The 15,234-nt window shown below is 41.8% G+C and overlaps 1 protein-coding gene across 1 annotated transcript in view; it reads left to right on the forward strand.

The window, feature by feature from the left end:
- LOC101988863 overlaps positions 1-15,234 on the forward strand; it is a 99,118-nt gene that overhangs the window by 61,110 nt on the left and 22,774 nt on the right. Inside the window, exons 3-4 of the mRNA XM_013351818.1 lie at positions 828-897; positions 1,789-1,921. Coding sequence (XP_013207272.1) covers positions 828-897; positions 1,789-1,921 — 203 coding nt within the window. The remainder of the gene's footprint in view (positions 1-827; positions 898-1,788; positions 1,922-15,234) is intronic.

Below are 15,234 nucleotides of genomic sequence, written 5' to 3' on the forward strand. Positions count from 1 at the left end.
GTGGGAGCCTAGCCAGTTTGGATGTTCACCTTCCTAGACATGGACGGAGGGGGGAGGACCTTGGACTCTCCACAGGGCAGGGAACCCTGACTGCTCTTTGGACTGGAGAGGGAGGGGGAGAGGAGTGAGAGGAGGGAGAGAAGGATAGGAGGAGGGGGAGGGAAATGGGAGGCTGGGAGGAGGCGGAAACTTTTTTTCCTTTTCCCAATAAAAAAATTAAAAAAAATTTTTGCCCATACCTATTTGTGTTAAGGATCTTATGTAAAATCATTGCAGGATATCAGTATCATTAATTAATCTAAAGTGTACTTTCTTTGGGAGATTTTGGCTTCCATGATCAGAGTAGTTTACAGTATTTCATGACAACAAGCACCAAAACACACATAGCATACTGAATAAATGAATTCATTTACTTTTCTGGTGTCATCACAAGCTGGAGAGAGTTTAGTTCTGTATTTTCCAATGAGAAAGACACAGAGAAGGTTGAGAAATACAGGTGAGTCGTCATTTGATGGCTGCCCGGACAGGAAGTGTCAGTTTTCTTTAAGGGTGTGATTCCTAGTAGATCAAACAGACTCTGGGACAGGATCTAGATCTGGGAGAATCTGGACTTAAGAGGCTACAAAAAAAGGAAAATAAAACTGAGTGGGTAGTGACGTCTTGAGGTAGTTGGGAGGGTATGGATATGGTCAAAATACGTTGTAAAGAATTCTGGAATAAAATATTATTTCACAAGTAAACAGATGAAATGCAGGTGAGAAACGGACACTTTTATCTCAAGATCTCAGGGTTGCCTCTGGATTCCCGGCTATTTCTTGGTCCGTTAGCCTACCAGGAAGACTTAGCCGAGGGCAAGATGATGGTGTTGGGAGAAGAATCTGCTGAAGTGGAGGCGATGTTGGTTTTACTTTATATTTATATTGATCTTATATTTGTAGCTGTCTGTCTTGCACATGGTGGCAATGTGTAAAAGGGAGGTACGAGGAGATTGTGAAACTGCTTTTGAGATATGATAATTGTCTTTTATTGATTTTCATACAAGATAAGGTTTTCCTTTTACAAGAGCATTAGCTCGGCCACATGAAACCGTGGCAGCCCGATCAAGAGCATCCGCCGCTGTCTCAGCCGCCGATGGAGCTTTCACCTCTCTGTGATCTCCCGTGTCCCACATTCTCAGGCCGTGTGCTAATGTCTTTCAGAGACCTTCTATCAGCAAACCCCTGGGATCCTTATTGGCACAGAAATCTCACACGACTCTGAAGAGCCTTTCAAGGAGTATTTTAGCTCCTTGTATTAGTGTATCTTACATTTGACACTAAAACAGAACCTGTGTAATAGTGTAAGCATTCTCCAGTTCTCCAAAAGTTAAGAGAGCTGCCTTTGTTTCAGTAATGGCTTTTAAAAAATAGTTTTTGAAAAGTGAGTCATGGAATGAGGTCAACAGAGGGAATATTTTGAGTTATCATAATCCAGGCAGGAATTTAATTTAGTTAATTTTTTGTTTTGTTTGTTTGTTTTGGATGGAATATCCCTAATGAGTTTTTAGCAAATCCGCATGCTTGAAGCATGCTATCTTTCCTTCTCTAAGATGCTATTAGATCCTCTCCTTAGTTGGTAAATGGCATTTATCAATGTTCTCTTCCACACTATCCTCAAACTGAAGACTTTTTGTACTCCCCCTCCTCCATGGTTCAAGGAATATTTGAGGATAATATGTTGGCATGCTTTATTATTGCAGTGCATACTATTTTAGAAGTAATTTACGGATGCCAATTCTGCTGCCATCAGACAAATTGGAGATGAGACGAGCAAGTGTGCCATTGTCCTGGTGTTCTATGATGATGAACCTGTGGACTTTATTACTGAGCTCAAGCTCTACATGAACAGAGTGGTCCAGGACTTCACAACATGCATCAGCATGGTTCTGTGAAAAGAAGACATTTCCTGCCTCCCTCCCTCCCTGAGCATCTCACCCAGGTATCCTAATGCTGGTGACCATAGGAAACATATCTTTCGTGTCATCATTTTTGTGTCCTTTTTGTCCACCCCTTTGGGTTTAACCTCCCCTTTTAACCCAGACATCACCATTAACTACACCTTAAAAATAGATGTGGGAGGCCGGGCAGTGGTGGCACTTGCCTTTAATCCCAGCACTCAGGAGGCAGAGGCAGGTGGATCTTTGTGAGTTCGAGGCCAGCCTGGTCTACAAGAGCTAGTTCCAGGACAGGCTTCAAAGCTACAGAGAAACCCTGTCTCAAACAACAGCAGCAGCAGCAGCAACAACAATAACAACAACAAATGGATGTATTAGTTGAGATATTTGATTGAAAAGTTGAGGGGATATTGGTTGAGGTGCTGGGGGCAGTATTGCGCTAAGGTCCACTGGCTATTTCCACTGAGTTCCTGAATAATAAAAAGGGAGAGGTTACTAAAGAAGAAAGGGGTCACAGAGATGGAGTTCTGGATAAAGGTTCTTGCTGGCAAACCTGACCACCCAAGTGTGATCCCTGGGATCCCACAGGAAGAAGGAGAGAAGTGACCGCTGCAAGTTATCCTCTGGTTCTAATGTATTTTTTGCTTGGCAGAGGGCTTTGGGAGGTCATTTTTCCTCTTCTAGAATGCCTTCATACTGATCGAGATCTTCAAGTTTAAGGGATGATTACAGTCTTGATAATGTGTGTCCTTAGAAAAGAAGACATTCCTTGTTTCCTTCTCCCTTCCTCCATCTCCCCTTCCAGCCCCGTCTCTTCCCCTAACTGCCTCTCCCCCTTTCTCCTTCTATTCTTCCTTCCTTTCTCTTCTTTCTTTCATTTCTTTTGGCTGTTTGAAACTGGGTCTCTTTAAGTAGCCTAGACTGGCTTTGAACTCACTATGTAGTTTAGTCTGACATTGAACTTGTAATAGTCACCCTGCCACACACACGCACACACACACACACCCTCTTGAGTACTGAGATTATAGACATATAAAACCACAATAGTCTATTTTCTAATGAACTTCCTTTTCCCAGTGCTGAAATTTGAACTAAAGGTGTTGGACATGCTATATGTATGCTCTTCTACTGAGCTACATCAAAGTCCTGAAAAGAAATCATTTTCTAATATCCTTGGTCTGTTTCGGCTTTTGGTAATATGATACTGCACCATTACACTTCATGCATGTACTACATTTTCACATTTGTTTTGCTTTGTTTTGTTGAGACAGAGTCTCACACGTAGCCCGGGCTGGGGTGGCACTCATTATACAGACAAGACTGGCCTCAGTTGAGTTCACGAAGATTCTCCTGCCTCCACCCTCCACCCCAGAGTGCTAGGGTGCTTGTGCCACAGGGCCTTTCTCCAATAGGGCTTACTTCTGAAGGAAAGACAAACAGGTAGTCTCATTGGCTGTGCAGCCCAAATACCAGCACCTGTGACTATTCCTTCCTAAGCTCAATCCTCACAGGGACATCCAGACGAGGGAGGGATTCTTCAGGGTTTTCCTGCTCTGCGGATGGTGCTGGAGTGGATGCGGATGCTGGGGTAGCAGGTTGGCTCAGCTGGGAGAAGCAAGATTGTGGGTGGAACAACTCCCCATGGGAGTCTCACACTCTGGACAGCAGAACTGATGGCTTGAGCGAAATCACAGTAACGACAGATCAGGTGTTAGGGCTAGTGAGAACGAAAATAAACAAACACATCTAACACACAGTTATGGAAAGGTCCCTGATGTGAGTGACTACACACTGCTTTCCCGACCGTGCAGGATAGTGAGGTAATCTGAGCTCTTGCTTAATGAGCAGGCGACAAGATTTTTATGTTTGATGTTATTAATTTCTGGGCCCGGACCTTTTCTAGGTTGGGTGGAGGCCCCAGGAAGTGAGTAACCTCCAGGGAGAAAGGTGAGTAGGAGGAGAGCATGTGGTTTGCCTGGGCTGCTGCTGATCAGACAAACTCCTCTCCAGCTGTGAGCAGCATCTGGCAGGACTGCCAGCCACCGCGAGGTACATCTTCAGCACACAGGAATAAGTATTGAGGACTTGGCAAGTAGAGACGTGTGGTGAGTTTTTGTATTGGGCACAGGTACAAGTGTGATAAGTTTGAACATTGTCTGCTAGTTGCTTTTGGCATGTATACAGACGTATGGCTGTGCAAACCTCTCGGTGGGATATCCAGTTTCAGCTGACTGTTTTCGTCTTTATTCTAGGAAATTTCAGCTTTAAGCAAGGAACAAAGCTGCAGTTGCAGCTGCTTCCTGCTTTCCTTGTGTCAGTTCTAAAGGGCTTGATCTCTCGACACCAAGCAAGATGAATGGCTCAGAAGCTAGTACTGACCCCAGACACCCAAAGGTTAGTTTTCTATTTCTGGAGTAACTTTTGGTTTGATGATGTGTTTCCTGTAGCCTATCATATGGGTGTCATGTAGCTCAGGCTAGCCTTAAGCTCACTATATTGTAAGGGTTGTCTCATACTCTTGATCCTACTGCCACAACCTTGCAGACGCCAGAATTATAGATTTTGATTGGATTCTAGACTCCACTGTGTATTTGAGACACAATACAAATCATCTGATTTCTCTGAAAATCAGTTCTGGCTCATAAAATGGGTATAATGATATTAGTTTTTCAGGGTGATGGGGGTTTTGGGAGATAATGTTAGGGGAGAATGCTTGGCATGTTGGGGATAAAGCTCAGCTGTGGATGCTCACCTAATATGCACAGAGCCCTTTGAGGTACTCCTCAGTAGTGTGTGTGTGGGGGGGGGAACAGGAAAAATTTGGCTCAGAGTAAAAAACTGTTACATTCACTCTCATCTGCAGATCTTGTAATAGTGTAATGTGTTCATGCTCATCTATAAATTGTTCACCGTGTGGTTAAAGCCTAAAAAGCTATAAAAGGGTCAAGGAGAGTGTCAAGAGAGGAGCTGGCAGAGGAATGAGGCCATGCATCACATGAAAGAGAGGAGAGAAGGCCAAGATGCAAATGAGGGCAGGGCCAGGGAAAGAAGGGAAGGACAGGTTCCATGGAGACACACTTTGTTAAGAGCATCCTACTGATACCTGCTGCTGCACACAATGGCTAAAGATGGAGTGCCTGCCACAGGCAGAATACAATAAAAGCTGGTTACCTTGAGTTTATCAACCCCGATTTCTAGTTCCCCCGTCCTCAACACTAGAGACATGGCGGCACTGCTGACTCTTGGAACCACAGGTGTCTTCCTAGACTGCTTATTATGGGTTGTACCTGACTAAAGCGATGTTAGAAAGTAGCATAGAGAATGTGATTTGTAGTTGTGCTGGGTGGCCTGTGAATGGCTGTTGTGACTGTAGGAGATGCAGGAGGGAGGCTGCATTTGGACTCTTTCTGTACGCCAAGGGCAATGTGATCACGTGTGAGTGTCATGGCAACTGATAAAGGTTGTCATTCCTCCTTCCCTGGGCTTGACGTGAATGAGATGGACTAACTCTTGCAAAGGAATGGGACGACATGTAATTAAAAGGTTGGTTTCTCTGCCCCCTTTCGTTCAAATATGTAAAGCATACCAGGAATCCGTAAGAGCTCTAAGTAGACCCCACCCCATGTGGCTACTGAGTGGACATTGGAAATGAGAAATCTCATCTGACATGTGTTCCCAGTGTGAAACAACACATCCCCAAGCCACTATCTCCATGGAATTTTTTCCTAAAGTCAGAAAATCACTGTTGAGTCTGTGGAGGATTTTTCCATAGAAAGCCAGAGTTTAGTGAGTTCTGAGGTGGTTTTCAGTCTCCGGCTGTTGAGCATTTTTTTTTTTTAATTTGCAGTAACATTTTTATAAATGAGAATTTTATTTTTAATTTACTACTCTATGACCATATTTTCCATAGTAGTTTGGAAATGTTGAATAAATGAAAACAAAGGAAAGGGATTAAAAACTATTCCATGATAATATATGGAGATATTTGGTCATAAAAATATTAAACTTAACTCCTAAATTGATAAAAGAAAGCCTCTTACTTTTCAGAATGTGATAATTGGGGAGTTTAATTTTTATTTCATTTATTTCTTGTGTGTGTGTGTGTGTGTGTGTGTGTGTGTGTGTGTGTGTGCATGCACAAGCACTCTGCCTCCCGAGTGCTGGGATTAAAGGCATGTGCTACCACCACCCAGCGATAGTTATTGAGAATTTAAGTTTGCATTTTGCATCTCCTGGGTATTGTGGTACTGGCTGCTGGGAATTCTGACATAAACTGACATCGCTGATTTTAGCAATTTTGCAGAGGAAGGTAAAAAAAAAACAACAGAAGTTAAAGAAAGACATAGAATTCCATATTCTATACAATGAAGATAAGTTTCTATGGATTTTAAATGGAATAATGTAATATATAAAACATCTCTAAAAAGAAAGCTCCTTGAGACAGGCACATCAGTGCTGGCCTTGAGAGAGCCTCTACCCATATGGAGTACCCAGGAAAGTGGAGCCAGCCTGCCAGATACTGCCTCACCCACCACTTCACCCACCACCAAACTCTTGGTCAACAATGAGAAAACCAGTGGAACCGTCAGACCCGTGAAGGTTTCTGACTCCTTGGAGTTTCTATCTGGTGAAGAAACAGGCAGGTGGGGCAAGGACCTTGCAGAGCAGGGAGGGTCACTGACCTGTCCTGGCAGTACGTTTTCCTCTTTCTTTTCCCTCTCAGGGCCATCAAAGACCGTGGCAGCCTTGATCACATAGTCCCTAGGGTGGGTCTGTTCTTCCTTCAAGCTTGATATTAAGTACTATTTATGTCTGTCCCTTTATTTTCTGTTCTCATCATCACGTTTTGACTCTGACTTGGCATCTGAGAAATGAGCATCTGATGTAGCCTCCTGATTGCATCTTTGCCTGTAGGCTCTCTCTCCCTTTCCTATATTCTGGGCACGGCTGACAACTTAATCTTGAGGAAATGCCATTTGGATCACGTAGCTTCTCTGCTCTGAAGCTTTTCTTAACACTTTCCTGGCTAAGGAGTAGTTTTTCTTTTTGCCTTTTCTGTTCTTAGTTTGTAGAGAAACACACGCTGTAGCTGAGATACTTAGCAGAAATTCAGAAGACTTCAAATCCCAACTTAGTGAGCCAACCTCTAGCTACATTGGCATATTTATGCTTTTATCTTGCACTGCCCAGGTATGGTAGTCATTCTCGTCCCTCAAAGCTGACCACTCTGTGTCTGTGGAATAGGTGAGAATGTATTGACAAGAGCTTAGGCTCTGGGGTCATCAGACCAGATTCAAGTCTCAGCTCTGACATTAAACTAGCTATGGGAATTTTCTCTTCAGTTTATTGTTTCATCGTCTTGAATAGCAGGAGGCAAATGGAACTTCGTATCCCTTCAGGTTGGACAGATAAGACATGCACATAAATCATTTTGTAAGTGCTTAGTCCACAGTGAGTTCTTAGATGGATCAGATTCTCAAATCACTCCCAAGGTCTACGGTACAAACCTAAGGGGCCTCAGAGACCCTACACAGAATGGTATCTGGAAGAACACCCAGTTCCACTATTCAGTGTCCATATCCAATATTTCCAGACAATAGTACCACTGTTCAATAACTGGACCACAGTCTAATAACTAAGAAAATGGTGTAGAAGAAAGCCAGAAGTCCCCAGAGAAGAACTTGTATAATGATGGACTAGAGACAGTTACTGATTTCGGTTCCCTTTGCTCATTTTCACTGATCTTGAAGTTTTTGTCATGAGCTAATGTATTTGATCTTTTACACACTAGGAAAAGAACCACATGTGAGCATTTTGGGGCTGAAATACCAACTTTAGTTGTTGTCTTGGGTGATGGAAAAGATGATTGGCTGATCCATACGGTGTTTGTTTTCCTGTACTTGGGTCAGTCGTTTTCCACGGAGCGGTTTATCTTTTCATCTCTGAAACTGAGGCTTGTACCTACACATCTGTCCCTTTTAATTTCTGTTTTCTACACAGTTTTCTGTGTAATACTGATTTCAAAGGAAAGATATGGCATTGGATTTATTTTTCCATGTATTTAATTTATAAATAGGATATCCTAGGATTCTTTAGTCTAACTGAAAAATTAAAGAGTTTATTCAAAATCATGCACTTTGGTATTAAGTACTATTTATGTCTGTCCCTTTATTTTCTGTTCTCATCATCACGTTTTGACTCTGACTTGGCATCTGAGAAATGAGCATCTGATGTAGCCTCCTGATTGCATCTTTGCCTGTAGGCTCTCTCTTGATGAGCGAGGAACTCCTAATTCAAGGGAAGAGCTGGATCATGAGACAGGTTGTTTCAATGTTGCGTGTGTAAATGCTAAGGGTAGTGGAAGTGGAGGTAGTACAGACTAAGACAGGAAGTTCAAGGTCAAGAGAAGCATCACTTCCAAGGTCAGCTTTAGTGGCCTTGACTGCTCCCTTGGAAGCCTTGGGGTTAAAGCTGTTTATTTCTCATGATGACCTTGATATATGATACTTTATTTTGTAACCAGGCCTTTTGCAGAAAAACATGATCTCTGTATTTTTCCATCTTTTTTATTTGTTTTTCAAAGGAAAAAATTAAGCAAATTAAAAAATACAGCAAATAATATAGTTATGTGTGCCTTTAATCCAAGTACTCAGGAGGCAGAGGCAGGTGGATCTCTGTGAGTTTGAGGCCAGTCTGGTCTACAAGAGCTAGTTCCAGGACAGGCTCCGAAGCTACAGAGAAACCCTTTCTAGAAAAACAAAACAAAACAAAAATCAAAAAAATATAGTTTGTCAGTAGCTAATTCAACACTAATGTTATCTATCTAGTGAAACACAAGTAAACCCTCCACAATAGCCACAAATATTCTACAAGTAATTCTCCACTTCTGAGGGTTCACTTGCATTTTTTTTTTTAAATTTTGGAGTGTATGAAGCGATATATTTACATTCTATAGGCACACTTCCTTGAATTTCCCAAGTTATCAATATACATTGTGATACCATCTCATGTGATAGAAAGCACAATCCACGTGATCTCTTAGTTTTTCCTGTAGGGTACTGTGCTACTAAGTTGTGTGTTAACAGGTTAGGTGTTCATATGGTTTGAATGAGTTTTGAGCCCCAAGTGTTGAAGTATTAGAAACCTAGTCCCCAGTGTTGAGAAGTCAGGGACCTAGTGCAAAGATGTTTGATCCCTGGTGGTACTGCCCTTGGCAGAGATTAATGTGACATCATGGAATTCCAGCTCTTTCTTTCTTTCTTTCTTTCTTTCTTTCTTTCTTTCTTTCTTTCTTACAACTTTCCATCTTACATACTTTACCTGTACTGCCTTATGTACTAAGGCCCTTGTGAACCTCACTAGCGTCTGAATGGAACTGATACTATCTTTCCCTCATAAGCACGTGAGCTTGTGTGAACTGTTTCTGAGAAGACATAAACAAATATCTACTTAGCTTATATAATGAACCGGAAGGAGAATAGAAACAAGTTTACTCGTGTAGCCTGGGAACCAAAGAGTTTAACTGGAGTTACTTGAAGGAGGATTGGCAACTCTATGAGCGGCTCTCCCAACAGAGAAAGTATCTTTCCCATCAGCTAGTAACTGTCTGCATATCCTTGGGGAGAAAAGGGACCTGTGATATCCTACCCCTTCCATGGATGGTCTGAGTAACTACTTTTCTTTATTTAATCATAACAATGGAAAACAGATTATTTAGAAAAATTTAAACATAATATATATAGTTATATTCATAAGATTAAAAAAATTGAATGATTTCTGGGTTATTCAATAGTATTCTCAGTCTCCCTAATTCCTATAAACAATTAATTATCTAGATAGGTTGGGTCAGTCTGAGGTTAAGTTGCTTTCTAGAAGAATACTTTGTCCACATTTTGTTTGATTATATTTCTCTTCTATCCTGACAACTGTTGAGTCTTTAACATTGTCACACATGAAGGTTTTGTAAAGTTCTACATCCCACTATTTTGTCTTATATTTATTAGTTGAAGTATTCTTATAAAAGGAATTTCCTCTCATTAGCTATCTGAGCACATTCCTTCATAACTCTTTCTCTCAGTGTTTCCCAAATTGAAGTCTATAGATTCCAGGGAGTCTGCTGAGTGGCAGATATCTACAGGGTTTGTATTATGATAAAACCTCTGTGTTAGTATCTTAGCAATGGTTAAGGAATGTTGGAAGCATATCAGCTCATTTAGATGATATCTAGTTCACTTAGATGGGATTCTTCGGTTCTTGGAGTTCAACCAGCAATCTGCAGAGCAGTTGGCATTGGCATCTAGCACCCTGATGGAGCAAGTTGTGCTGCTTTAATTAACAAAGTTAATTAGAGAAAATAGCGTAGTATACCAGGCAATATTTCATTGGATTTTAGTTTGAATAAAGGCCCTCATACCGAAGCTAGACAAGGCAACCCAAGAGGAGGCAAAGACCCTGAGAAACAGGCAAAAGAGTCAGAGACACACCTGTCCCACTGTTAGGAGTCCCACAAACCCACTATGTTAACAGTCATAACGTATATGCAGAGGACTTGGTGCAGACCCGTGCAGGCCCGGTGCTTGCTGTTTCAGTCTCCATGAGCTCATATGAGCCCTACTTGATTCAGTGGGCCATCTCTGGTGTCCTCACCCCTCTGACTCCTACAATCTTTCCTCTCTCTCTTCCTTGGGGCTCCCCTATTTCAGAGGAAAGGGACTGGATGGAGACCTCCAATTAAGACTCTCTGCATAGTGTCTGGCTGTGTGTTTCTGCAGCTGTTCACAGTTACTGCTGGAGGAAGCCTCTCTAAAGATGACTGAACACGGCGCCTATTTATGAGTATAGGAGAATATCATTACGAATCATTTCATTGATTTTTTTTTTGTGGTCAGGCATGTGTGGGCTCTATAGTTTCCAGTTCACGGCCTTCCAGGAAGTGTTAGGCATGGGTCCCTTTCAAGTTATGGACCTCAAGTTAAATCACACATTGGTTGGCCACTTTCAAATTTTCTGTGGTCAGATCTCTTGTTCCTCTGGACTATGGGGTGTGGGGGTGGGCATCTGCAATTTCTCAATTTTAAATTCTCATGACTCTTTCATCTAGTACTTAGCTGACGTCCTTCGCTTCTGATATGGGTGTTTTCCAGGGCGCTGCCTAGCCTGCTGGGAGCAGCTTGGAAGAGGGAGTCAGGGTGATGCTTATTCCTAGATCTGTTGATAAAGTCTAGACTTTCTAAATTTTTTGTTTTGATTCTCTCCTCAGGCTTACACAAGACCCTTTAGTCTTGGCAGGTCATTTATTCTAGCACTCCTTAGCCCCCCAAAAACCTTCTCATACATTTGACTTGTCTTAGTGTTTGTATCGATGTTAAAGTGTTCTTCATATTTAATTTATAATTTTTTATTTTTTTTACTTGTCCAGGTAATGAAGCCTTACTATTTAAAAATGTTAAACAATTTCAGCTAGCATAAGAGGCCAAATTTTGTTTCTTTTAAATGAAAAATCTACACATACCCTAAATTTGAGAAATGTCCTTCTGTCCTGTTTCTGTTCCAAAAAGCTACTTTCTGGTCCGTGTTCTTCACAGTCTGTCTGCTAAGGAGTGGCCCCAGTCAAGTTATTTAGTGGTGTATGTATATAGACCAAGCCTGGGCCTTTCAGGAAGAAAGAGTGCTTTAGGAAATGGCTTTTGGAGCCTTCTGCCTGAGCAGCCCTTTTGCGGTTTAATACTTGGGTCGTATGAGGCCTGATAAAGACTCTCCTGGCAGAACTATGCATAGAACAACAATAAGACCTGCCCCCACACATTCTAGCAAAAGAGAAAACAATTGTGCCTCCACAAACAAATAGCACCTCATAAAACAACCTTCAGGCTGGGTCTATCAGGTGTCTCCAACTGTGCTCAACTTCTCAGTCATCTGAGAATGTCTTATGTCCTATGGGTCTCCAGCCTCCGTCATTGAGTCTTTGATGTCTCAACAACTAGATGTTTTGTTTTTATGACATGAACCTCTCATTTAATTTTTTTAGACATTTTATAGAATAATCTCAGTGATGTGTCTGCTATATAGGTGGCATTCAATACACATTCACTATAATTATTACAATTCTATTTTGAAGCGTGGAAAGGGGTGAAAATGAAGGGAGAGATGATGAAGATGTAGAGACAGACGTGTCTCTCCCTTGTTGGCTGTAAGTTATTTGACCTGAGCAGGTTGCATAGCCTATCTGAATTTCTCATGGCAAATGTAAAAATGGAGAGAAAATTGTAACCTCATGGAACTAGGTGGTAGGTGTTTAATAAATACAGATTTCTGTCCTTTGTCCATTTTGGACACACACTTAGGTTGTCACTTAGTTTTGTCACAACACAGTTGTGAGATGTGTGGTAATCACTATAATACACAGGCCTGCGTCATTATCTTTAAGGTAAGGACAATAATTATAAGGATTAAATTAATTAGTACATGTAAGGCCTGATGGCAATAAGAGCCTCGTTGTGTGCTGGTTAGTTTTCTGTCAAGTTGGCACAAGCTAGAGTCATGTGGGAAGAGGGAACCTCAAATGGAAAATGGCCTCCCTCAGACTGTTTTGTGTGACATTTTCTTAATTAATGAGTGATGTGGGAGGGCCCAGCCCATCTGGAATGGTGCCACTCCCGGGCAAGTTGTCCTGGGTTATATAAAAAGTGAGCTGAGCAAGCTTTGAGAAGCAAGCCAGGAAGCAATGTTCCTCCCTGGTCTCTGCTTTGGTGCCTATCTTGAGTTCCTGCCCAGACTTCCTCAATAACAGACTATGATCAGGACATATGAGCTAAATAAATGCTTTTCTCCTCACCTTGCTTTGGGTTGTGGTGTTTATCACAGCAATAGAAAGCAAACCAAGATAGTTGTTATCTACTAATCTTGTTGTTTCCCTTCATTTAATGATGCAGTTGGTAAAACTAACTAAACTTAGAAAAGAGATGTAGTATAAGTGCTGGAGGTGCATGCCTATAATCTAAGCCTCTGGGAGGTGGAGGCAGGAGGATCAGGGGTTCAAGGCCAATATTGACTACATAAGCCTGATTTGAGGAAAGCCTGGATTACATGAAACTATCCAAGGAAAAAGACACAGAATATTAGAACTGTGAAGACTTGGATTGGTAAAAGAAAGAAAGAAAGATAAATGAGAAGGAAGAAAGGAAGAATGGAAGGAAGGAAGGAAGGAAGGAGGGAGGGAAGGAAGGAAGGAAGGAGGGATGGAAGGAAGGAAGGAAGGAAGAGAAAAAAGTCAGTCCTAGGTTTCACACCTAGAAATCCTGATTTACTAGTCTGTGGACAAAGATTAGATATCATAGATCCTTTTTATTGACTTCTGGATGTTTTGTGCATGACTCAAAATATTTTTTTTCCCAGACTGAGAACCATTGTTCAAAAATTAAACTTTGATCAGTAGTAAATTACACAATACTCCAGAACTCTCCAGTGGCAGTTCCAGACTTTCCAGTTTCTTACCATTCCTCTTACTTATGGACTTGAGAATTATAACTCTGCTCACAATGCTATCTTTCCCCCTTATTCACACCAGGGGAAACATGCTGCCCCCTATCTCAATGATGCACAGCAGAGTAGGTCACCCTCAGGGTCTCTCGGGCTCTCCAGTGTACCCTAGACACAGCAATCATCTCATTCTCTGTCTGAGGACCAACGAGGCAAACCCCTGAAGAGCTTTGGGGTGTTTGAAGCAGAAACAATCTCTGATGTTGGGAGGTCCCTGCTATGGTGTAAAAATGTGTATCATGCCTGCTGATTCTTAGATTCGTTACTGAGGAAGAGAGGACCCTAGTATGTGAGTATTATTCTAGACAGCTCCTTGACAGATTCCTTGGAAGGATTTGGCAGTGTTCATGTCTGTGTCTGTCTATACTAACTGAAGCAAAATCTCCGAGGATTGTGGTCTTGATGTATATGGAAATGTGTGTGTATGTGTATACATGTATATATTAATGCTAAACATTAACTTTTTTGGTTGAGAATTTTATGTGTGAGTTCTATATTTACATCATTTCTCTCCCTTTCTCTTCTCTAACTCTTCCTATGTCTGCCCCATTGCCTCTAAAATTCAATACCATGTTTTTAATTGTTATTATTGTTACATATAATTAATATATATGTATATATAAATTCAACCTTTTGATTGACATTTAGTGTCACTCATTTGTGTATGTGTTTAGGTCTGAGCACTGGTCCAGGGGTTTCGTGACCTTCACAGGCAGCAGAGCTGAGGGAGGCAAGAAGGTGACTCAGCAGACGATGACTCAGTAGCCAGTGTTGGTGCAAACTTTGGGAGTCTGACCCCAGGTGGCTCCATTTAGACATATTTAAACACAGAACAATCTGGTGAAAACTAGTCTTTGATTCACTCAATCCTGCATGTACAACAAGACATACTAAATCTCTTTGTATTTGTGAGCTGAACACTACATTAAAGGTCTTTGTAAAGTACATGTGACACTATCCATAAAGGTAGATTCTATAAATTGACAGAAAAAAAAAACTAAGTTTACCAGAAGGATCCAGAGGAGGGTCAGATGTCAGAAAGTCTCCAGCCACCCAGGATGCCAAAGGGTCACCAGGCTAGAGGCATATCAACTCTAGCTTTCTAAGTGGGAAACGGATTTTGCACTCATTCCCTTGAAGGAACATGTACTTAACAGTCCAGGTTTCCCCAGTACCTGTCTGTGAGCACAAAGACCTCTGTCATCCCCTCCTCACTTGGCACTGGAAAACCTATCAGGGGCCTCCTCCCTGGACAAGACCGGTTCTTCCTTTCTTGGCAGCCATTTATTTCCTGTACCTCTTCATCTAGGGGTGGGATTTGTGAGATTCCCTTATGAGATTTCTTTCATCTGTCTTGGTAACTCAGCAGGTGTTGTCACTGTGCTGGTCTGCTTTAGGTGACCACATCGTTAAGATTTTCTGGGCAAACCTTCTGTGACATACACAGAAAACACTATCTAATGGCAGACCTTCTGATCCTCTAGCTCCTAGGACATTTCAGCTCTTACAGTTTTCCTCAATGCTCCAGGAGCCTGAGGTGTTGGGGTTGTGTTGTAGATGAATCAGTTATGGGTGGCATCCCATGGGTGGTTCTCTGCGCTTCAATCAGTTGTCGATTTCTGTTATTATCCCATCTGCTGCAAAGAGAAGCTTCATCCATGAGGTGAGAGCCGCACTTCTCTGTTGCTAGAAGGACAGTGGTTTAGAATTCAGGACAGCGGTTTAGAATTCAGGACAGCGGTTTAGAATTCAGGACAGCGGTT

Source organism: Microtus ochrogaster, chromosome 2 (genome assembly GCF_000317375.1).
Source record: "Microtus ochrogaster isolate Prairie Vole_2 chromosome 2, MicOch1.0, whole genome shotgun sequence".
NCBI classification, from domain to species: Eukaryota; Metazoa; Chordata; class Mammalia; order Rodentia; family Cricetidae; genus Microtus; species Microtus ochrogaster.